Source organism: Tursiops truncatus, chromosome 20 (assembly GCF_011762595.2).
Source record: "Tursiops truncatus isolate mTurTru1 chromosome 20, mTurTru1.mat.Y, whole genome shotgun sequence".
Classification (NCBI taxonomy): domain Eukaryota; kingdom Metazoa; phylum Chordata; class Mammalia; order Artiodactyla; family Delphinidae; genus Tursiops; species Tursiops truncatus.
Genome location: NC_047053.1, coordinates 37,189,616 through 37,212,287, shown reverse-complemented (window position 1 = coordinate 37,212,287; position 22,672 = coordinate 37,189,616). Strand labels below are relative to the sequence as shown.

Sequence of the window (22,672 nt, the reverse complement as noted above, 5' to 3'; positions counted from 1 at the left end):
GTTCCATCCGCGCCTGGCATCCACTGGTATACGGCAACCCCCACCCCACCCCGCTCTCAGCCCCTTGGCGGGTTTCTAATCTCCCCCATAATGGGCCACCCTCACCCTAGGCCAGTCGGAGGCTAGCGCCCGCCGGGAGACACATGCGTCTCTTCCGCCGTCCTCCCATTGTCTGTGCGGAGCCAGCGGAGGGGCTGCGAGGGGCGGGACCGGGGCCGGAGAAGGGAGGGAGGGAGAGAGGGAGAGAGGGAGGGAGAGAGGGAGGGGCGGGTGGGAGCGGAGGGGGCGGGGGGAGATGTTGAGCCTTCAGGGGCCGAGGAGGCGGCGGCAGCAGAGGAGAGAGCGGGAGGAGGGAGGGAAGGCAGGAAGAGGGCAACCGAAGGCTGGGCCAGGTGGCTCGACCGGGTGCTGGCTGCGCTGCTCTCGGTTCCGACGGCCTCTCTCATGCGTTGAGGGCGCCCGGCTGGGCCGGACCGGCGGCCGGAGGGGAGGCTCCTCTCCATGGTCCAGAAGACCAGCATGTCCCGGGGCCCTTACCCATCCTCCCAGGAGATCCCCATGGAGGTCTTCGACCCCAGCCCACAGGTGAGGCGTGGTGGCCGGGATCGAGGGAAGGGGGCCTGTCCCGCGGACCCTGTGGGGTCGGATCGAGGGGGGCCGGGGAAAAAGGGGTTACATGCCCAGCGCCCAGGGGAGAGGGCTGTGCGCCCCCCAGCTCTGCCGGTGAATGATTGATGGGCGCTTGGCCGGGAGTTGTGCTGCGGTTTGGCAGAGCGGGGAGGAGGCGGTCGGGCCGCCTGTCACCCTCGCCTCCTCCTCTCCCACGCGTCAGGGTCTCTGCTGCTCGGGTACCGGCTCCAGTGGGTTGAGAGTGTGGGTGCTGGCGGGGGGACCCGGGGGTTGAAGGAAGCTAGAGAGAGAGCTCAGGCAAAGGGGGGACGCAGAGCACGCTCAGGGGCGCCGGGCGGGTGTGGGTGGGGCGGGGGTGGCCGAGGCGGTGGTCAGCGGGCAGTGCCAGCAGGCCTTCAGAGCTGCGGACACTGGCCTTCGAGGGCGGGGAAGGGGCCAGCTCCGGGCCAGGCCCCCGTCCCAGCCACTTCAGCTCCACCCCTATATTGGACCACCTCCCCTCCCCCAACAAACACCCACGTTGTCCCTCCTCCACCCCATCCCCCCAGCCCCAGAAAATGCCTCCGAAGTTTGGAAAGTTGAATGGATGCCAACTCACTGTACTGGAGAGGAAGAAACTGTGTTACCTGGGGGGCGCGGGGATGGGGGTGGTCTGCCGCCCCCCTCACACTTCTCCTCTGCCCCCAGGTTACCCCCAGAAAGGGGTATTCTTGGGTAGGGAGGGTGCCCATGGAGTGACCAGCAAGGTCTGGGGTGGTCGTGCCAGGGGATTTCTCTGGGACGTGTCCTTATCCAACCTGGCAACACCCCAAGGCTAGGATAGCATTAACTCTTTTCTTGCTGTGGTGAGCCTGGAGCAACTGTAACCACCATGATAATGTGGGCACGTGGGGTGCGGGGGTCAGGTCAGACCTAAAAATACCTCCCTTCTCCACCCCAGGCCCCTTGGAGCCTGGGAGGCAGCTGACTGGGGCCTTCCTTTCAGCTGTCCCTTGTCCCTCTGGGTGCCACTCCCTTTTCCTTGCCTGGGATAGTGGTCGTGGTCTGAAAGAGTCTGGGGCTCACTGGGGGAATCCTCTTAAGTTCATAGGGATCCTCAGTCCTCGAGGTTGGAGATACGTCTTGCTGGAGAGAAGGTGATGGGAGGGAGGATTCTCAAAGGGTTCCCAGGTGCCCTTCTCTCCCATCTATCCACCCTCCTCCTTGTACTCAGGCCCAAGGAACCAGAGCCTCTAGCCTGGTCATGGCTTACCTAGCTTCTTTGGCAAAGAAACTCTAGGATGGAGGCTGGGGGCAGGGGCTTGGAGGGCCTGAACCATCAATGATTCCCCCCCACCCCACTCTAGACAGGCTGGGGGCCAATGTGTATATTTGAGTTGGGGAGAGCAAAGAAGTAGCCCCCTTTACAGGAGGCCTGGAAATACCTGAATGGGTGGCTGCGTGAGAGGTCGGGCAGTGTCCACGCCACCGAAGCCAGGAGCCCAGCCTGTGGGACTGAGCAACTCTTCACCAAGGCCCTGCGGGGGCTGTGACCTAGACTCATCTTGGGGCAGGGCCAGGGGACATTTAGATTGCTGCAGCCTGGTGGATATCATGGCGACAGGACGTGGGCATTGGCAGCTGAGGGTTAGAGGGCTTGATCCCTCTTGCCCCCTTGGGGAGAAGTATGATCACTGTGACTGTGAGGACGGGCTGAGAAGAAGTCCTACCAGGTTGGAGGCAGGGTGCTAAATCTGCCCCCATGGGTCAGGGTTGGGGTTAGATGTTTACTTTCCAAATACAGTTCCACGCCCCCTACCCTTCCCTGGGAATCTAGCTTTAGGTCTCCAAGAGCTGAGAGCTGCAACTCCCCTCCCCACTCTGCGAGAAACAAGGCAGGAGTTGGGCATGGGGAAAGCCAAGCTGGGCCTGGGTTGGCGAATCCTCTTCTCTCTGGGGGCCACAGGCACACTCAGCCCCGCTCTGCTCCAGCTGAGGTAGAGAGGGCGGGGAACTTTCCCAGGAGCTCTCTCAGCGCCCCCAGCACTGCAGGCAGCCTCTCCCTTCCCCCTGAGGCCTCTGCCGCCTGCCCAGCGTCTCAATTAGCTTTGCTGCCTAATGAGTCTCCAGCTTCTCACTGCCTCCCCCTTCCCAACCTCTCTGTCTTGGTTTGGGGGTTTCTGTGTGTGCTTCCTAGGGCTCTCTTTCACTGTCCCCCACCCCATGGCTGTGGTCTGGGTTCTCCCTCCCGCTTGGGCTGTACCATCTCAGGAAGAAGCTAGAGGGGCGGGCTGTTGAGATCAGGGAATGATATTTCCAAGGCTTTGCTGTGGTTCTGGGCCTGATGGGATGAGGGTTGGGAAAGGGCCTTTTTGATTCTACTCTTGTCCCTTCCTGGCTTCTCCAGGGCAAATACAGCAAGAGGAAAGGGCGGTTCAAAAGGTCGGATGGGAGCACATCCTCGGATACAACATCCAACAGCTTTGTCCGCCAGGTAATGGGTAGGCTGGGCTGAGAGGAGGGAGATGGCTGGTTGGTGGAGACCAGGATTGGTGAGCTGGGTCTGAGGCTTTCTCCAGGCACCCTCCCCCGTGTCATTTGTCACCTGCCCACAACCACCCCATACCCTTACACCCCATGACCTCCTCTGCATATATTGTCAGCTGTACCCACTCCTTCAGCCCCCACCCAATCCCTCTCCCAGCACCAGACACCAGCCCCTGCTGCCTGCCTGCCTGCGTCATCTCATTCAGGGACAGCCTGGCCTGCCTCCTTCTAGCTGGCTTCAGGCTGTCACCCACTCCCCCTGCCGGCTGTCTCCTTCCATGTCCTCCCCCAGAATCTGTGACAGCATGGGGTAGAGGCAGGTCCTAAGAAATGAGGAGCCAGGACATTTGGGTCCCTGGAGCCCTGATTAGGTGTGGGTCAGGGAAACACCCTCCTCACATCCAGATGTGACTTCTTTAATACGCAGAGAGAGAACGTGTGTTGACAGAGGTGGAGGAGAGGCAGGAGGAAGTTGATATTAGAGAGGACTTTAGCCCAGCATCCCTGAGTGAAGGGGGGTAGTGTAGCTGAATGGCTTTCTGGGGTTTTCTATTCTCCCATCAGGAAGATGCTGTTCTCATCTCTGTTCTGTCAACCCCAGGCCATCTCAGGCTCAGGGAGAAGCAGTGAGAGAGCCATGCAGTTGCTATGACTACAGAGCATCTCAACAAAGCCTGGTACCCAAAAAAGGCAAGAGGGGCTTAGGATCAGACAAGGAAAGGAGTACGTTGAAGAAAACATGGGCAGCATATGAGGGCAGAGGACAGTAGGGAAGTCAGCCGCGCCCCCCCCCCCACCTCGGGCCAGGAGAGAGAGGGTGATGCCAGGCAGATCCACTACAGATTGGAGAGGGGCCCTTCTTTTCACTTCTTCTGTCTCCACGACACTTGGCACATATGAGCCCGGGCCTGACTTGAGAGCGTCAGGAAAGGGGCTCTTCATCCCAGCATCTCCATACAAACACGAAGTCCTTTCTTTGATCTTTCCCTCATCCCCTGTGTTGCAGGACTGGGCCAGGGCCGAGGCTAGGAGAATGACACTGTGCTCAGTGGAGCCCCTCTTGACAGAAAAGGGCCTCATTCCTTCAGTGTTTGCTGACCCAGGGGATCAGACCCCAGTCTCCAATCCTTCCTCCTCTTAGCTCCCCAGCTCTGACCCCCCGTAGGTGGCAGGGAGTGGGGGGGCAGTCCTTGCCACATCTCTGAGCTAAATATACCCTAGCAGTTTGCACATGTAGCAACTCTGCTTGTAACCTGAGCCCCTTGGGGGAACGGGCAGTTTGGGCCACCCCCTAGGCCAGCAGGGGCAGGCACTGAGGGCGCCGGGATGGAGGCGTCCAACCGGACCCTCGTAGTGGTGAGCTGGGGATGGAGTGAAGGTGGGGGGAGGTGGGAACAGCCCCTCAGGAAAGCTGGTGGGAGGCCTTCACTCCAGCCTGTCTCCTTGCCTCACTGTTTCCTTGTCTCCCGCCATTCTTGGGGGGGTGTGTGTGTGTATGCGTGTTTGCGTGTGTGTTGGGGTTAGTAAGTGTCTCTCTGCCACTCCATCTCTGGGTCTGTTCCCCTGGCTCTCCTGGCATCTGTCTTTCTGACTCTGAGTGCTCCCGTCAGGAGGGGTGGAGAGTGGTAGATTAACTGGTTTTCACTCTCTTTCCTTTGCATCTCTTTTCCAGCTTCTTTTAGTACCCCACCCACCCCCCACCTTTCCCCTCTCCACTCTCCCATTTTCATGATTTGATGGGCAGCTGCTCTCACTGATGCACCAGGGCGCTCTGGGGAGGTGGGAATTGGTCTTCTGTCTTTCCCAGGTTCCCTCCATACGAAGCTAATGGGCATTCCTGGCCAGGTGACCCTTTTCTGTCTTCAGGAAAGAACCCCCTCACCTCTGCAGTCTTGTTCTTTCTTCAGGTCCCCTCCTGCCCTTTGTAGCAACACCGCCGCTGCACGGTCACACAAATCCACACCTCCTGGCTCTTGCCCTCACATGCCCTCAGGGACACAGACACTGAGGGCGTCCACCCGTTCCGCCCCGTATGCACGCACGTGTACCTGTATGCATTCAGTCATACACACCAGGACATACCATAGAACATACCCTTGAAGTTGCACATCCAAGCACGTCCGTGAATTAGCATGTTCATTCACGCCCTGGGTCTGGACAGGCTATGCGTGTCTTACACTTGTGCCTGCATCACTGAGGGAGTTCCTTGTGCTCTGGGATGGTCGGTGTGATCAAGGCCTGCTTCCTGGCACACCCAGACTCCTGAGGCTGCCTTAACCCTGGCAGCCGGCAGCCCTAGTACTGAGGAAAGGCCTGCTCATGTCCTTCTCTTAACTTGCCTCTTCTTGCGCCACCCCAGGAATCCTGGGTTCTTTTTTGTATCTTATGAGAGCCTGAGGGCTGGGGCTCCCCAGCTTCTGGAAGAGGAGGTAGGATTCTATCTTCCCTCACCCTTGAGCAGAAAATGGCAAATTTTTGTGTGGTCCTAGCCCATGGAGCAGGCTGCCCATTGCCGCCAGTGCCGAGAGCTCAGGCCTAAGCTGGTGGCTACAGCCCCTGGAAGGACTCACTGGGCCTGTGCTGAGTCTGTCTCAGCCGGTGCTGGGGGCAGGGGAGGGAAGGAGGAGCAGGGAGTGGAGACTGTCCCTTGGCACTCCACCCCTGCGCTGTGCCCCTATCAGGTTCCTACCCCTCCCTGGGCCCCAAGCAGCTGTCCTTGGACCTGCCGTAATCCCCTGTTTGCTGCTGTCACCCTTCCTAGGGCCACACTCTTTCCAGGGGCCTGCAGACCTCATTCTCCGGCTCTTCCCATCTAATACCACCTCCTCCTAGCCCTTGTGGTATCATGCTGGGCTGGCTGGGGCTTGAGGCAACCACGACGGGTGCCTTCCGAGGCCCAGGAGCTGGGGAGGCAGCGTTGGCCCTGAGCTGGCCCTGTCTGTTTTCAGGGATCAGCAGAGTCCTATACCAGCCGTCCGTCAGACTCCGATGTGTCTCTGGAGGAGGACCGAGAAGCCTTAAGGAAGGAGGCAGAGCGCCAGGCATTAGCCCAGCTCGAGAAAGCCAAGGTGAGAAAGATGGGAAGGGCTGTGCTGGCATTATTTTCCTTACCCCAGGCCTCAGAGACAGCCTGGACAGACCCAGGGTCAAGTCTTGGCCTAGCCACTTCCTAGCTCATGTACCCCTCTGATGTGCCCCTGCCTTTCACCTGTAAAGTGTAAGCTGTAATACCTGCCTCCTTATGAAGTACAATAAGTGCCTAATTTCTACACATAATAGGAGCTAAACATTTCCACTCATTTCTAGAGTCAAATTTTCTGGGCTCTTATTAGCCGTGTGATATTAGGCAAGTCAGTTAACCTTTCTGAACTTTAGTCTTCTCATTCATTAAAATGAATATGGTGGGAGTTCCCCGGCAGTCCAGTGGTCAGGACTCAGCACTTTCACTGCCGTGGCCCCGGGTTCAATCCCTGGTCGTCGGGGAACTATGATTCCACAAGCCACGTGGCGCAGCAAAAAAAAAGAAAAAGAAAAGAAAAAACCCATAAAATGAATATGGTAATAGTACTTAACTTCATAGGGTTTTTGTAATAAATAAATGAGATAATGGGTGTGAAACATATAACACAGTACCTGTTACACTACACAGTAGCTGCTATCATTATTATTACTATTATTTGTTCTTATTGTTATTGTTACTATTATTATTATTCCTTCTTGGTGTTATTCTAGGCTCTCCCACCACCTATACTTAGCATTCCCTGATGCCCCCCTCCACCCTGAGAGGACTGAGTTCTATGGTTTGCTTTTTTTTTTATTGTGAAATTTAATATATGCAGTAAAAAACTGCATAAGCCATTCAGTATATGTTTTTATTAAAAAAAAATTTTTTTGAAGTCTAGTTTATTTACAATGTTGTGTAGTTTCAGGTGTACAGCAAAGTGATTCAGTTATACATATATGTGTGTATTCTTTTTCAGATTCTTTTTCATTATAGGTTATTACAAGATTTTGAATATAGTTCCCTGTGCTATACAGTAGGTCCTTGTTGTTTATCTATCTTATGTATAGTAGGGTGTACAGTATATGTTTTAATAAACAATTTACAAAACAAACCTCTCCGTAATCACCACCACAGTCAGGAAGTTGTACATCCCATTGTGATTTAACCCTCTGGTTGTCATCTTCCTCTAGACCAAGCCAGTGGCATTTGCTGTGAGGACAAATGTCGGCTATAACCCATCTCTAGGGGATGAGGTGCCTGTTCAGGGAGTGGCCATCACCTTCGAGCCCAAGGACTTCCTGCACATCAAAGAGGTGGGGAGGATGTGTTGGCATCTGGAGGGAGGGCAGGGTAGTGGGTGCCAGGAGAGGGGCTGTCAGACCTCTAGTGGAAAAAGACTTCTGAGCCAAGCAGAGCTAGGCTAAATCTGCTGTGTGACCTGAGGCAAATCTTTCCACCTCTCTGAGCTTTGCATTTTTCATTGGTAAAATGGGATGGTAATGCCTAGGTCACAAGGCTGTTGGGAGGGTTTGTGATGAGGCCTGTCAGTGGGGTGGCAGTGTGCCAGGCACATGGAGGTGTCAGCATTAACTTCTCTCCCTGCCTTTCCAGGGTAGAGCTGGCACATGGGGGAGGAAGGACTCTCAGAACAGGGATGTGCTTGGGGTTGTGGGTGGTCCATGGCACAAGAGGATGCTGGTTCCGGAGAGTCCTGAGAATTGGGGGCTGTAATCAGAGGCTGGTGCCAGGGCTGTTTGAGGGTGCCACCCCCTGGGCGGGGTAGGCAAGGCTGGGGGTGGTGTCCCCTGGAGCTGGCTGCTGGCTTGTGCCTCTAATCTCCCTCTTGGTCTCCCCCACCCCACCTGCCGTTGTCGTTTGCAGAAATACAATAATGACTGGTGGATTGGGCGACTGGTGAAGGAGGGCTGTGAGGTTGGCTTCATCCCCAGCCCTGTCAAACTGGACAGCCTGCGCCTGCTGCAGGAACAGAAGCTGCGCCAGAACCGCCTCAGCTCCAGGTGTTTGGCTGGGGCCAGGGCACCTCCGGGAGAGGCCAGCCAGCCAGCCGGGAGTAGGCCCTGAGGGTTGACGCGTTGCCCTGAGGACACAAAACTGTCTGTGGCATCACCAGTGGGGCTGGCAAATGAGGGCGGGGCGCGGGGGGCAGCCTGTGAGAGAACAGATCCCCCACCCTCACGCCCACCTCCTTTGCTCACGGCTCCATTTGCCTCTCTGCCCACACAGCAAATCAGGTGACAACTCCAGCTCCAGTCTGGGAGACGTGGTGACTGGCACCCGCCGCCCCACGCCCCCTGCCAGTGGTAAGAGCTACCGCCACCCCACGGGGTCGGGTGGAGCTCCTGGGCGGGGTGGTCTCCCCACTGCCTGTCCCCTCCTTTCCCTGCAGTTGGGGGTACCCCAATCCTGAGTCCTCCAGACACCTCCGGTGGTACCCCCTCCATGAAGAGCAGGACACCCCACAAGCTGGGCCTGTCCCTCAGCGCCCATTCTGTCATGTCTCTACTCTCCCATTTCTTTGGTAGCTCCATCTCTCTGCCTGACTGCCCTGCCCCCTACCCCCCATTCATTTCTCCCAGCCCTGTTCCATTCACCTCTTCTTCTTTCTTTTTTCCCCATCCCATCCCTGCGTTTTGTACTTGTGTCTTCATGTCCATCTCACTCCTCCCCACCTCGCCTCCTTCCTCCCTCATCCTGACTCTGCGGTCCAGGTAATGAAATGACTAACTTAGCCTTTGAACTAGACCCCCTGGAGTTAGAGGATGAGGAGGCAGAGCTCGGTGAGCATAGTGGCTCTGCCAAGACTAGCGTTAGCAGTGTCACCACCCCGCCACCCCACGGCAAGCGCATCCCCTTCTTCAAGAAGGTAATTCTTGCTGGGTTCTTGTGATAGGGGAGGTCAGAGCCCAGTGCTTTGGGGGGGGAGGGGGCTGGAATGGATTCCGACGTGGTCTCAGCCTGATTCTGTGGGAATCAGGCCTTCCTGCCAAGGAGGAGGGAAGGGTAGAATGACACCGAGGATAGGCACGTCTGTCTCCACACACAACTCCACCCTGGCCCACTTCCCTGGAAGGGATGGTTCTTGCAGTGGAAGCACCCTTTCTCTTGGAAGGCTGCCCCCACCCCTCAACTGAAAGCAGGGTCTGGGTCATGAGACCTGACTTTTCCCCCTCACTGCCAGTGGGTTAGGCCATGTTTGCCCCCACTGCCACATGTGAAGGGGAAGGTGGAATGGTGACCTTCTTGGCCCTTTCCGGACTCCACGGGGCTCAGGTGGGCACACGGGGATCTCCTGGCTGCAGAGCAGGACCCAGAAAGGGGGTACAGGATGTCTGAACATTCCCAAGTTCACTGGACTGGCTGTCAGTCCTGCGCCCAGCCCTGATCCAGGGCCACCTCTGGCTCCCCCTTGGCACGGGGTCCCGTCCCCTCTCTCTGGCTCTGTCTGTCACTAACACGCATGCCTTGTTATCTCTCCTCGTCTGCCCGCTCTCCCTCCCTCTCTTGTCCTGGCTCCTCCCTTGCCCTCTGCCCCTGCCTGGGTACCTTCCCCTTTCTCCTCCCCCGCCCTCCTCTTGGCAATCTCTGGACCCAGCCAAACAGAAGCAGAAGTTGGTGAGTATCACAGCTTTCTGTGTCCCCCTCCCCACCCCCTGGGATGAGCTAGGGGGACCTTCTAACACCCATTCCCATATCTGCCCCCCTTTTCCCCAACCCTTCCTCGCCATGCCTCCCCACCCCCGCCCCGATCCCCACATCTGGACTTTGGGACCAGGGGGAGGAAAGGATGCATGGGGGAGCCTGGAGGTGGGGGAAGAGGGGCTAATGCCATCTCCACTCTGGGGTTTCCCCTCCCTGCTTCCCCCCCCAGACAGAGCATGTGCCCCCCTATGACGTGGTACCTTCCATGAGGCCCATCATCCTGGTGGGACCGTCGCTCAAGGGCTATGAGGTAGGAGCCCCTAGAGGCGAGTGGACCCAGAGGGGCCCAGACCTCCGGAAAGACTCCATAGACAGGTCTTCAGACCCCAGAGAGATCCCCCAGCAGGGCCCTCCCAGGGTTTCTTCCCCAGAGGGCTACATACCTTCAGAGACACCCCCCTCCATGGGGGGCCCAACCCCCAGGGAGACCCCAGAAGGGTCTAGTCCTCTCAAAAGAGCCCCAGAGAAGTCCTCCCAGAGATCCCACCTAAAAGGATCTTTGCAATCAGAGACCCCAGTGGAGGCCCCTCAGACTCAAAAGGACTGCCCCCTCCCCACAACAGGGACTTCCTCATCTCAGGGATTTAAGAAGAAAATGGAATGTCAGGGGGCAAATACCTAGCGGTCCACCTTCCCTGAGGGGCTTTAAACACCTGACTTCTCCTCCCCCCACCCCACCCCCCAACCTCAGGTTACAGACATGATGCAGAAAGCTTTATTTGACTTCTTGAAGCATCGGTTTGATGGCAGGTAAGACCCTGGGAGCTGGCTCTCCGCTCCCACTGTGGTTCTCTGCTGCTGGGGATGGGCAGGATGGCTGGAAGGACAATCCTGGAACTCTTGGACTGAGGGATAAGAGGCTGTCCTGGAGCCTGGGGAGCAGGCAGGGCATTCTAGGCCACCCTGACCCCTGGCTCCTCTTGTCCCATCCCCCAGGATCTCCATCACTCGTGTGACAGCGGACATCTCCCTGGCTAAGCGCTCAGTCCTCAACAACCCCAGCAAACACATCATCATCGAGCGTTCAAACACACGCTCCAGCCTGGGTGAGCCCACCCCGTAACCCCACCCGCACCCCTGCTCTGGGGCCAGATGTGGGGGGGGAGGGGGCATCTCCGGAAATGCTCTGTTTGCCCACGGCCTCCTGGGAGGCCCCCTTACATTTCCGCCTGCCCCATGACTCCATTCCCCCAGCTGAGGTTCAGAGCGAGATCGAGCGAATCTTCGAGCTGGCCCGGACCCTTCAGTTGGTTGCCCTGGATGCCGATACCATCAACCACCCAGCCCAGCTCTCCAAGACCTCACTGGCCCCCATCATTGTTTACATCAAGATCACCTCTCCCAAGGTGGGTGCAGGAGTCTGACCCTATTGGAGACAGGAGTGCTCTGGTTGGGCTGCCTGTGTTTAAACCCCAGGTGCTGCTTACTAATCGTGTGGCTTAATCTCCTCGAGCCCAGATTCCCTGCTCTGTCGAACTCCATTGTCTGGATATTGTGAAGATTCAACCTAATGCGAATACTTAGCACTTAGCAAAGGGTCTGGTATAATATACCTGGTCATGTTTTTTGTTTTGTTTTTTAAAGCATTTATTTATTTATTTATTTGTGGCTGCGTTGGGTCTTCGTTGCTGCGCGTGGGCTTTCTCTAGTTGTGGTGATGGGGGCTACTCTTCGTTGCGTTGCACGGGCTTCTCATCGCAGTGGCTTCTCCTGTTGCGGAGCACGGGCTCTAGGCGCACGGGCTTCAGTAGTTGTGGCATGTGGGCTCAGTAGTTGTGGCTCACGGGCTCTAGAGCGCAGGCTCAGTAGTTGTGGCTCGCAGGCTCTAGAGCGCAGGCTCAGTAGTTGTGGCTTGTGGGCTCTAGAGCACAGGCTCAGTAGTTGTGGTGCACGGGCTTAGTTGCTCCGCGGCATGTGGGAGCTTCCCAGACCAGGGACAGAACCCATGTCCCCTGCATTGGCAGGCGGACTCTTAACCACCACGCCACCAGGGAAGTCCCCCTTTTCATGTATTAACTATTTTAAATATTATTAGGGTCATGCAGGCCAGTCCCCTGTCTCTACTTTGTTGACTTCTCCTGAGTCCAGAAAACAGAAAGAATTCTGTGCTTTCTGTCCCAGTGTCACGCAGCTGCTTGGTGGCTGGGAAAAGACCTTTCCTGTCTTTCGATTTCAGCCCTTTTTGCTGCACTGCCTTCATGTAGGCCTCGATAGAGATGAAATTGGTAGGAAGGCTGATTTACTTTCTGGTCATATAGTGGCTCCGTTAGTTTTCCCTTCTAGACATTAGTAGGGGTTTGAGAAACATGGAAGGTGAGCTTAGGTGAAGGATTTGAAATGAGAAGACAGTATGGGGTTCAAATCCTAGCTCTGATTGGCTTATTTTTATTTAATTAATTAAATCTTGGTTTTGGTTTTTTGGGTTGTATTTTATTGAGCTTGTGATCTTGGGGGGATTATTTAGCCTTTGCACCTCAATTTCTTTTTTTTTTTTGCGGTACGCGGGCTTCTCACCGCTGTGGCCTCTCCCATTGCGGAGCACAGGCTCCGGACGCGCAGGTTCAGCGGCCATGGCTCACGGGCCCAGCCGCTCCGCGGCATGTGGGATCTTCCCGGACCGGGGCACGAACCCATGTCCCCTGCATCGGCAGGCGGACTCTCAACCACTGCACCACCAGGGAAGCTCCTGCACCTCAATTTCTTTACCTACAAAATGGGAATTATAATCATTCTCATATGTTATTATTGAGAGGGTTGGAGGTAATGATGTAAAGAGCCCAGAGTTCTGTCTGACTGATGAAGGCAACCAGAGGTGGTAACTGTTAACATCTCATGCTAGCACCCAGTTTCTTGTTTTCTTTTTTTTTAATATTTATTTATTTGGCTGCTCTGGATCTTAGTTGCGGCACACGGAATCGTCATTGCCACCTGTGGGATCTTCGTAGCAGCACGTGGGATCTTTTAGTTGCGGCATGCGGGATCTAGTTCCCCAACCAGGGATCGAACCCTGGTCCCCTGTGTAGAGAGTCTTAACCACTGGACCACCAGGGAAGTCCCTGAGCACCCAGTTTCTTAAGCTTTCTGAGTCCTAAGTTTCTAATAAGCATAAAAGGGGTGATGGGATTTAAGTACTTCCTGGGGTGGTTGAAAGGATCAAATGAGACAATGGCTGCAAAAACACTTTGTGAACTAGAAAGTTAACAGACACTTCCATTGCCCCCACTGAGCACGGACTGAGGTTAAGGGTGGGGACTCTGGAATCAGACTGCCTGAGTTTAGGTACCAGTGCCACCAGTTACCGGCTCTGTGCTCTTTAGGCAAGTCACCTAACTTCTCTATGTTTCTGTTTCCTCACCTGCAAAATAGGAATCCTCAAATGGTGCTTGTGAAGATTAAATAAACAAATTAACCATGCAAAGTGCCTGGTACCTACTAAGCACTGTATCTATTCTATTTTTTTTTTTTAGATTTTTATCTTGAAATAATTGCAAATTTACGGAAGAGTTGTAAGAATAGTAGGACTATCTTTGAATTCACTTCACTCACATTCACTACTTTTTTAACAGCTTTATTGAAATAAAATTCACATGCCATTCAATTCAGCCATTTAAAGTATACAATTTAATTTTTTTCAGACTCACTAATTTTGAACATTTTGCCACTGCTTTATGTATGTATGTATTATGTATATGTGCGCTTATATATGTGTATCTTTTTTCCTGAACTATTAGAGAGTAAGTTGTAGATATTGTATGCCTTTATCCCTAAATATTTCAACATGTATTTCTTAAGAACAAGGATATTAACTTACATAACCACAGTACAATTGTCAAATTTAAGAAATCTTATCTAAAATACTGTCCATCTTCAGTTTTCACCAGTTGTCCCAATAATGCCCCTTATAGCAATTTCCCCTTCAATCCAGGATCATGTGTTGCATTTAGTTGTCATATCTCTTTATAGTCTTTAAGCTGAAAATTTTCCTCAGCCTTTCTTGGATTTTCATGACACTGACATTTTTTTTTTTTTTTTTCTGCGGTACGTGGGCCTCTCACTGTTGTGGCCTCTCCCATTGCGGAGCACAGGCTCCGGACGCGCAGGCTTAGCGGCCATGGCTCACGGGCCCAGCCGCTCCGCGGCATGTGGGATCTTCCAGGACTGGGGCACGAACCCGTGTCTCCTGCATCGGCAGGCGGACTCTCAACCACTGCGCCACCAGGGAAGCCCCATACACTGACATTTTTTAAGAGTACAGATCACTTATTTTGTAGATTGTTCCTCGGTGTGGGTTTGTCTGATGTTTCCCCATGACTAGATTTAGGTTTTACGTTTCAGGTAGGAACATCACCAAAGCGATGTGTCCTTCTGAGTGCGTTGCATCAGGAAGCACAGGATGTCGGTTTGTTGTATCATTGGTGCTGTTAACTTTGATCACTTAGTTAAGGTTGTAGCTTTATGTGTAGCTATTATCATCATTATTACTGTTATCATTGAGATGAGAATAATAATAGTGGCTGCATAATGGCATTATTGTCAGGACTAAATGAATTGATTGTGTAAAAAGCACAGAATAGTGCCAGGACATAGCACACGTCCCTATAAAGGACGGCTACTGCTGCTAACGTGGAGGGGAAGTTGGCCCAGAGAATGAAGCCTATAAAGGTTACAGGGGTTGGGAAGGAGAATCACTGCCCTTCATTACAGCCACTGCTGGAACTTCCCAGGACAGGCTGGCATGAGACCCAGGAGAGAGCCTGAGCACTGTGTAGGATGGACACAGGACTGGTGAGGTCATTTCTGAAGAGGCGGCCAGGGCTGAGAGTCATGGAACATCCCCTGGCCCCGATACTGTCTCTCCACACTGGCTCCAGCCAGGACCTGCCTCTCCGGCTTGGTGCATTGCAGGGTCCCTCTAGCTCCTCTTCTCCCCCCACAAACCAGGTTCTTCAGAGGCTCATCAAGTCTCGAGGGAAGTCTCAGTCCAAACACCTCAATGTGCAAATAGCAGCCTCGGAGAAGCTCGCGCAGTGTCCTCCCGTGAGTGCTCAGACCCAGGGGAAGGGAAGGGGCAACGTTTGGGTTCTCCACGTGTCCTCTGGCCTGCTTGAGAGAGTGACCGGGAATGCCTGGGCGGGGTCCAGAGATGCAGGGAAAAGAGTGCTGGATGTTCAAGTCCCAGAAGCACCACTTCTCTGTGGGGAGTTAAGCCCCTCTCCACGCCTTGGTTGCCTTATATTTAGAATGAGGGAGTTGGAGTATCGGGGTACCAAGACCTCTTGTAGTTCTGTCGATTTATATGTCTAAGAGCCCTCCCCTTCCTGGACATCCAGAGGTTTCTTTTTAACTTTGTCCTTCAACCCCTTGACTCCACCCACTGCCCCAGGCCACACCCTCACCCCTTGGTCATGCCCAGCTCATCCCAGCCCTGCCCTTAACCCCGCCTCCACAGGAAATGTTTGACATCATCCTGGATGAGAATCAACTGGAGGATGCCTGCGAGCATTTGGCCGAGTACTTGGAAGCCTACTGGAAGGCCACACACCCGCCCAGCAGCACTCCGCCCAATCCGCTGCTGAACCGCACCATGGCTACTGCAGCCCTTGCTGCCAGCCCTGCCCCTGTCTCCAACCTCCAGGTACAGGTGCTCACCTCACTCAGGAGAAATCTCAGCTTCTGGGGAGGGCTGGAGGCCTCGCAGAGGGCCAGGGCGGTGCCCCAGCAGCAGGAGCACACCGTGTAGGTGCCCCGCCCATGTCCCCTCCCGCCCAGGGCTCGGAACTGAGGAACTGAGCACAGTGAACGTGGGCAAGGAAGGGAAGAGTTTTATTTTGTAAAAAATGTGGTGAGTGGCAGCTTCTGGTGTCTGTGGTTTTTGATGGGATTGGGGCTGGCTGGTGGGGCCTCCCTGGGCCTGGTCTCAAAGGACCATATCTGCGGCCCTGGGGGCTTTTGCCTTGGGGGCCTTGTAGGATAAGTGACCAGGAAGAAACAGGAAAATCAATATGTTTGCTGGACTCTACACCCATTTTAGACCCAACAGAGGTCACAGCATTTTAGACGCAGCAGACCAAGGGCCCTGAGACGCAGGGAATCCCACAGAGCAGGGCCGTTCAAACCAGAGAAACTGCCCCCTCCTCCAGAGCCCTAATCTCGGGAGACTTCTCGGTAGGGACCCAAAGCGAAGCATCTTCCATGAGTTGAACCTTCCATCCTTCTCCCAGTTAAACAGATTCCAGGAAAGACCCTCCTGTGGGTTCTCCACCCTGCCTTGATCTCCCCCCATGGGAGCCAAGGCCTGTCTCTGAGGTCAAACCATTAAGTATTGGGTTCCAGATTAGAACCAGAAGAAACCCATGAAATCATTCTAGACCACTGCTAAGCATTCTTGATCTCCTGCCATGGGAGCCAAGGCCTGTCTCTGAGGTCAAACCATTAAGTATTGGGTTCCAATTAGAACCAGAAGAAACCCATGAAGTCATTCTAGACCATTGCTTTTCAAATTTGTTTTCAGCACCAGAGCCCACTTGTTCACTGAATCTTATGTGGAAGCTCAGTATGTAGACAAGGCATCCTTGCTCTGCTCAGAGGGAGCTAGTGGCTTGGCCTCCATTTCACTTCCACGGGGACCCCTGAAGCACTCTGTGCCCTGTCCACCCACCCCAGATCTCCAGGGAATAGTTTGGAAATTGCTGCTCTAGTCTAATCCCCATCACACCACCACAGAGACACTGGGCCATTGAGACGGGAGTCACTTGCTCAGGGTCACACAGCTTGAAGTAGCAGGGAATGGGGCTAGAACCCAGGTCTCTTTGCACGCTACCCAGCAGCCTCTACGGCCATCTTCATGTAGCATCTGGTGCTGAGGACATTGGGCCATCTCATTGTTGCCAGTGGGGGATAAAGACCCATCAGCCTTCCCCAGCCTGCAGCTTTGAGTCTTTGTTGGGGGCAGGGGAGGAATCCTATCAACCTTGGAGACTCTGTCATCTGACTAGGCAATGGGGTGGGGGGAAGTGTGGGGTTCCGGAGGCCTGTGATTAGGGTCTGGTTGGGCTGAAGGAGCTGGCTGAAATCCCCCCCTTAGTATATTTGGGAAACGGGGGCAATGACTAACCCAATCAACCACTAACGAGTGGCAATACTAATGAGCTGTTAATGATGATTTAGCCCAAGACAGCATTAATGTGTGCCTTGAGGAATTGATGACTAATTGTTCGTGGGCTCTCTACCATGGTTACCAGGAGAGTTCACGCCTTCACCCACCTTAGGAAGGTCCGGTGCCCCCTCTCCTAGTGGAGGAGCAAATGCCTTGAATTCTGTCCTCTGGCTCTCTGGCTGGGCTCCAGAGCCGTTTGCCGGCTGCCCATCCCCTAGGGTCAGCACCCTCCTCTCCTTCAGCCAGGCTGGGTGTCTTGGTGCCCTCACTAACCTGCCTTGCTTTGTTGTGTTTCTCTCACTCCTGCCTGATCTGCATGGTGTGTGCCGTCTGCCTGCTAACCAGGGACCATACCTTGCTTCCGGGGACCAGTCACTGGAACGGGCCACCGGGGAGCACGCCAGCGTGCACGAGTACCCGGGAGAGCTGGGCCAGCCCCCAGGCCTTTACCCCAGCAGCCAGCCGCCAGGCCGGGCGGGCACCCTGCGCGCACTGTCCCACCAAGACACGTTTGATGCCGACACCCCTGGCAACCGAAACTCTGCCTACACGGAGCTGGGAGACTCGTGTGTGGACATGGAGACTGACCCCTCCGAGGGGCCAGGGCTTGGAGACCCTGCAGGGGGCAGCACCCCACCAGCCCGACAGGGATCCTGGGAGGATGAGGAAGACTATGAAGAGGAGCTGACCAACAACCGGAACCGCGGCCGGAATAAGGCGCGCTATTGCGCGGAGGGCGGGGGTCCAGTCCTAGGACGCAACAAGAATGAGCTGCAGGGTTGGGGGCGGGGCGTCTACATCCGCTGAGAGGCGGGGGCCACACAGTGGGAGGAAGGGCTCTGAGCCCAGGGGAGGGGCGGGACAGAGGGGCTCACCACTGCGGATGTATCTTGCCTCCAGGGGGCGCTGTCCCCCTCCTTTCAGATGCCTTTGCTCAATGTTCGGGGTTTCTTTGGTGGTAGCATTCCAACCAGCTCCTGAGACTCCCTTAAGCCTCAGCGGTAGGTTTTTACCTACATGTTGTGGGTGCATGGGGGGGATGACAACCTTCCTGCAGTATCCCCTTCCCCACCTCAGGGGGCTCTCTCCCCTCGCCCAGAGAAAAGGTGCAGTTCCTTAACTCCTTCTACTCCAGGCTTTAAATGAGTGTCCTAAAATGGGGTGGCCCTTTCTTTTTCCAACCTGGAGTATTTGGGAAGGGTAGGGGGGCTTTTCCTGGAGAGGGAGACCACAGACTCTTTCCCATGAGGGCTGTCTTCCCCAAGCCCCAGATCCAGGGTCCTTCACCATGCCCACCCCTCCCCCTAGCTTCCTGGCAGCATTGTCTGGGAGGTGAAAGGTACAGCATTGGAAACCCCACCGGGATCTCGTCTTGGGGAGTGATCTGGGTAGAAGCTGGCAGGCATCAGATGTAGTGCCCTGTGCCCGCCCAGGACCTAGAACCCTGAGGAGGGGGCAACCCGAGATGCTGCTACTCCCACCACCACCTCCATGCCTCAAGGCTTTGCCTACCCCAGGAATGAGCTTTGCCTACAACATCCCTTGCCTGCAGCCATCAGAAGAGGGGGCCCCTCTCCATCTAAGCCCCCCCATCCCCTTGTCACCTGGGTGTGGAGCCCATGGAACACTCTGGTCCAGCTCATTTTGAAACCAAAAAACTGCTTCACTTTCACCCTGAGGCCCCAGGGGAGAGGGTAATTGTCACCCCTGGGGCCTCAGGACCTCGGATCCCCCCGGGGGGCTTAGCTGCTGCTGTTGCTGCTCTGTATCTGCCTCTTGTGATCCCGTCCTTTACCCATGTCCACGCCCCCCAGGAGAGGCCTTGGTACCCCCTCTGCCCTGGATCGTCCCTCTGCCTAGCATCTCGTAGCCCAGCAGCCCCGTCCCCCACCCCCACCAGCACCCAGCTGGGCCAGAGAGAGCCGATTGTGCCAACGAGGACTGGGCCCTGCCCGGCTGCCCGCCTCAGGGATGGGTGCCTCATGCCTGTCTCGCCACCTCCTGTGCCAATGTTGTCCCACCCCCCACCCCCACCCGGGGGTGGGGTGCAGCTTCCACTTACTGGTTAGAAGAGACCACTGCCCAACCTTTCCCCTTCCTGTCTGGTGTCCTGTGCCCCCATCTGTCTGTCTGTTCGTCTGTACTCCCCTAGGAGAAGTATTTTGCCACATATAAAACCGCCATCCTGTCCTTTGCGGCCACCTCCTGAGCCTGCTTCTTTGTTCCCGCCGCACGGTTGCCAGCCTAGGTGTGTGGGAGCTGCCGATGTGCAGGGAGGGAGAGTGAAGGGGTGGGTGCAGGAATAAAGCTGTGGCCAGTCTTGGCTCTGCTCAGCCCCCAGCCCCATGCCTGTCCGGTCCGTCTCCCCATAAGTAGAGCCAGGGAAAACTGCAAGCTGAGATGGGAAGTGGGGTGCCCCGGGTTTTGTTCAGGGGGTCAGATCCAGAGCCACTGGCACACTGTCTTAGAGGCCTGTGCTTGCTTCTCTGCTCCTGTGGCCTCAGCTGCTCCCCAGCTTCCCAGGGAGGGATGGGCTGAGCTTCCGGCTCCCTCCACTGATGCCTCCACAACTACCCACCCCAGGCCCTGCTAACCAGCCTGGTGGGAGGGGAAGAGGTCTGTTTGTGGGGAAGGGCAGAGAATCAGGAACCCCCATCCCAGTCCCAGACTGAGAGAAAGATCAAAAGCCAGGAGGAAAGTCAGCACGTGACAGTGCCCGTTCCTGCCACCATCAGCTGGCCGGATGTGGACTTGTGATGGTTGATCCTTCCTGCTGTCGCCTGTATCCTGCCTCACCCAGCACGCACAAACCATTTCTCCACTCTCATGGTTCTTGTTTTTGGGGTGGTGGACCTGAATGCTCCTGTGCAAAGTGTGTGTGTAGAGGGCAACAGACGTCAGGACCCTCCAGATGAGGGGTTAGCAAACCCAAGGAAAGAGGAACTGGGAAGGCCCACAGGTCGAGTGACTGGCCCATGGTCAACAGGGAGGTGATGGCAAAGCCCGCACTGCTGGGACTGGAGCCCAGTCTGCCTGCCATCATAGTGCTCCTCCCACTGCCTTTCAATGGAATCGATCTTTCTTTCCTGTGTTTATTCATTGAGCAAACATTTATCGAGCATCTACTATGTACCAGGCACAAGTCTAAGTGGGAGCTACAGACAATTCAGGACAGCACAACGAGCTCTCTGATGTGGGAAGCAGTGGGTCCTGAGGGAACCTGGAAGAGGGGTCCCTGCCTTAACCTGGGGAGATCAGGGGGTGCTTCGTGGAGGAGGTGAGGCTTGAGTGGAGTCTAGAAGGCTGGTTAGGAATTAACCTGGGCAGAGAAGGAGGGGAAGGGTTCAAGGCAGAGGAAATAGGTGACACGCATGACACGTTCTTGGCACTTTGCTAGCAAAGTGTGCTCTCAAGGTGGTGGTAAGAGAGGGGTCATCGGGAGTAAGTCACAGGGGCCTTGAGTCACATTAGGGAGTTTGGGCTTTGTCCTCAAGCTGGTGTGCAGAAACTGAAGGACTGTAAGCAGTGATGGTCAGATTGTCTCGGTTGCAGTTTGGAGCATAGATCGGAGGGGGGGGGGGGGGGGCTAGCTTGGAAACAGCTGCAATGCTCCAGGTGAAAAATGAGGAGGGTTTTCAGTGGAATGGGGAAGGAGGCGGTGGCTGCCAGAGACATCTAGCAGTTACGATTGAGAGCTCTTGGAGAGTGATTGGAGGCAGCTAGTGAGAAAAAAGGAGGCATCTGGGGTGACTGTGGGTGAGGGTCTTCCCAGACATAGAGGAAGCAGGTGAAAAAACAGGTCAGAGGCAGAAATGATACTTAGCTTTGGACAAGGTGGGTTTAAGGTGCATGTGGGAGAACGTCCAAGAGGAGAAGAGCAGAAAACAGGCTTGGTCTGGGGCTGCACAGAGGAACTCCATCTGCAGTGGACCCTGGTACTTTAAAATCAAAGGCAGAGCTCATTAGCTTCAGTTTACAGATAAAGCTCAGCGAGGTTAAGCAGTCTGTCCATAGTAACACAGCCATCAAGCAAGGACAGGAACTGAGATCGGATTTCAAGTTCTGTGGTGTCCGTGACCCCCAAGTCTCGTGCTAATTCTCCTGACCCAGGATGCCCTAGCTTCTGCAAGGGAAGGGGTGCAGGGGAAGAGGAGGCAGGTGTCTGAGTATGTTTCTGTCATCTCTCCATGTGCCTTCTGCCTGAAATTACATTTGCCCAGAACTTGCCAGCAGAGGCATTTCTAGGTGGCTTAGAGATATTGAGAGATGAGGAGAGACTTATTTTTTAATATTTATTTATTTACTTATTTATTTGGCTGCGCTGGGTCTTAGCTGTGGCATGTGGGATCTTCAGTGGTGGCATGTGGGATCTAGTTCCCTGACCAGGGATCGAACCCGGGCCCCCTGCATTGGGAGTGCAGAGTCTTGCCGCTGGACCACCAGGGAAGTCCCTGAAGAGAGAGACTCTTGTCTCCTGGTAACCAGAAGCCCTCAACCAGCACACAATAAGCACGTTGGTGGTTGTCAACTGGTGAGGATTTCCACAACCGTGAAGTCGGCTGGGACTAGGCCCAGAGAGGCTGGTGCTCTGACCGCAGCCACCTCAGGGACTCAGGAACAGAGATGCTGGGGACCCCTCCTATCTCCCTCCCTGACCAGCTGCTTCTGTCTTTTGAGTAGGTTCTACACTAGAGTGAGCTGAGGTCGGAGAGACTGAAGGTTTCCACCACTGTAAAAGTGAGCTGAGGTGAGGCCACCAGGGCCTGGGAGCAGGGTGGAAAGGAGTGTGGTTTCCAGCCCAGTACCCTTGACAAAAATCTTGTCTTAGCCCCGGTAATCACATCCTCAGAGACGTGTGCCTCAGCTCCCTTCTAAATCAGGCCTTCCAGCCTACTGTCTCTCAGGGTTGTTTTTTGGTTTTTGGTGCGTGTATTTGTCTCCCGAACTAGATGGCAAGCTCCCGGACACGGTCTGTTTTGTCTGCTTGGCATGTTCCTAATTCCTGACTCACGTTTGTCAAATGAATGAGTAAATGAATGAGTACCCCCTAGGATCCAGGCTCTGGGCCTCACAGCAGAGGCAGCTCTTGTCTGTTTACTGAATGTGCTCCAGCGAGCAGAACGTCACTTTCAATTCTGCTATTGATGGTGGGGTCAGGGTGCACTAAGAGGTTCCTTCCCGCCTCCCCTCCAGGAAACAGATGGTAAAAATGCTTTAAACATTGCTGCTTCCCCTATCACCCTCTGCGCCCCTATCCTACTCCACCCAGATGCAGCCCCAGCTCCTTTTTAACGAGGGCTGAAACGGAGTCAGCCCAGATGGGCTCTGGTAGTCAGTTCTCCTTCCTTGTAACTCTGGGCACCACCATGGGTGGGATGAAATTTCTGTATTTAGTGAGCTGTTCCCTCTTCTCTCCACAAACTTCCCAGCCTTCCTCAATCCTCTTCAACTTGTGCTCATACTCCTTTTTTTAATACTCCAAAGACCATTTCTCAGGCTGTAACTTAACTTACGGCCCTTCAATCCAATAACAACACATCCTCACTGTATGCCAGGCGCTGGCTCGGGCAGGGAGTGGGGGTGGGGTACACAGATGAGCATGACATGACCCCGCCCTCTAAGACTCACAGTTTTTG

General features: G+C 55.0%; 1 protein-coding gene across 4 annotated transcripts; it reads left to right on the top strand.

Moving 5' to 3' along the window:
• The first annotated feature begins 300 nt into the window (after positions 1-300).
• CACNB1 (calcium voltage-gated channel auxiliary subunit beta 1) lies at positions 301-19,237 on the top strand. Of its 4 annotated transcripts, none has more exons than XM_033846494.2 (14): positions 302-585; positions 3,017-3,103; positions 6,105-6,224; positions 7,351-7,473; positions 8,042-8,178; positions 8,405-8,481; positions 9,774-9,793; positions 10,050-10,130; positions 10,572-10,630; positions 10,817-10,926; positions 11,075-11,226; positions 14,822-14,917; positions 15,330-15,515; positions 17,382-19,237. In XM_033846494.2, the coding sequence occupies exons 1-14, from the start codon at positions 502-504 to the stop codon at positions 17,841-17,843; spliced, it is 1,794 nt and encodes a 597-aa protein (XP_033702385.1). In that variant the 5' UTR covers positions 302-501; the 3' UTR covers positions 17,844-19,237. The 4 variants fall into 4 exon arrangements, with proteins under 4 accessions (XP_033702384.1, XP_033702386.1, XP_033702385.1 ...); XM_033846492.2 differs by lacking the exon at positions 9,774-9,793 and adding an exon at positions 8,890-9,044; XM_033846493.2 differs by lacking the exons at positions 3,017-3,103; positions 9,774-9,793 and adding an exon at positions 8,890-9,044 and having other exon boundaries at positions 301-585.
• The last annotated feature ends 3,435 nt before the right edge of the window (positions 19,238-22,672 follow it).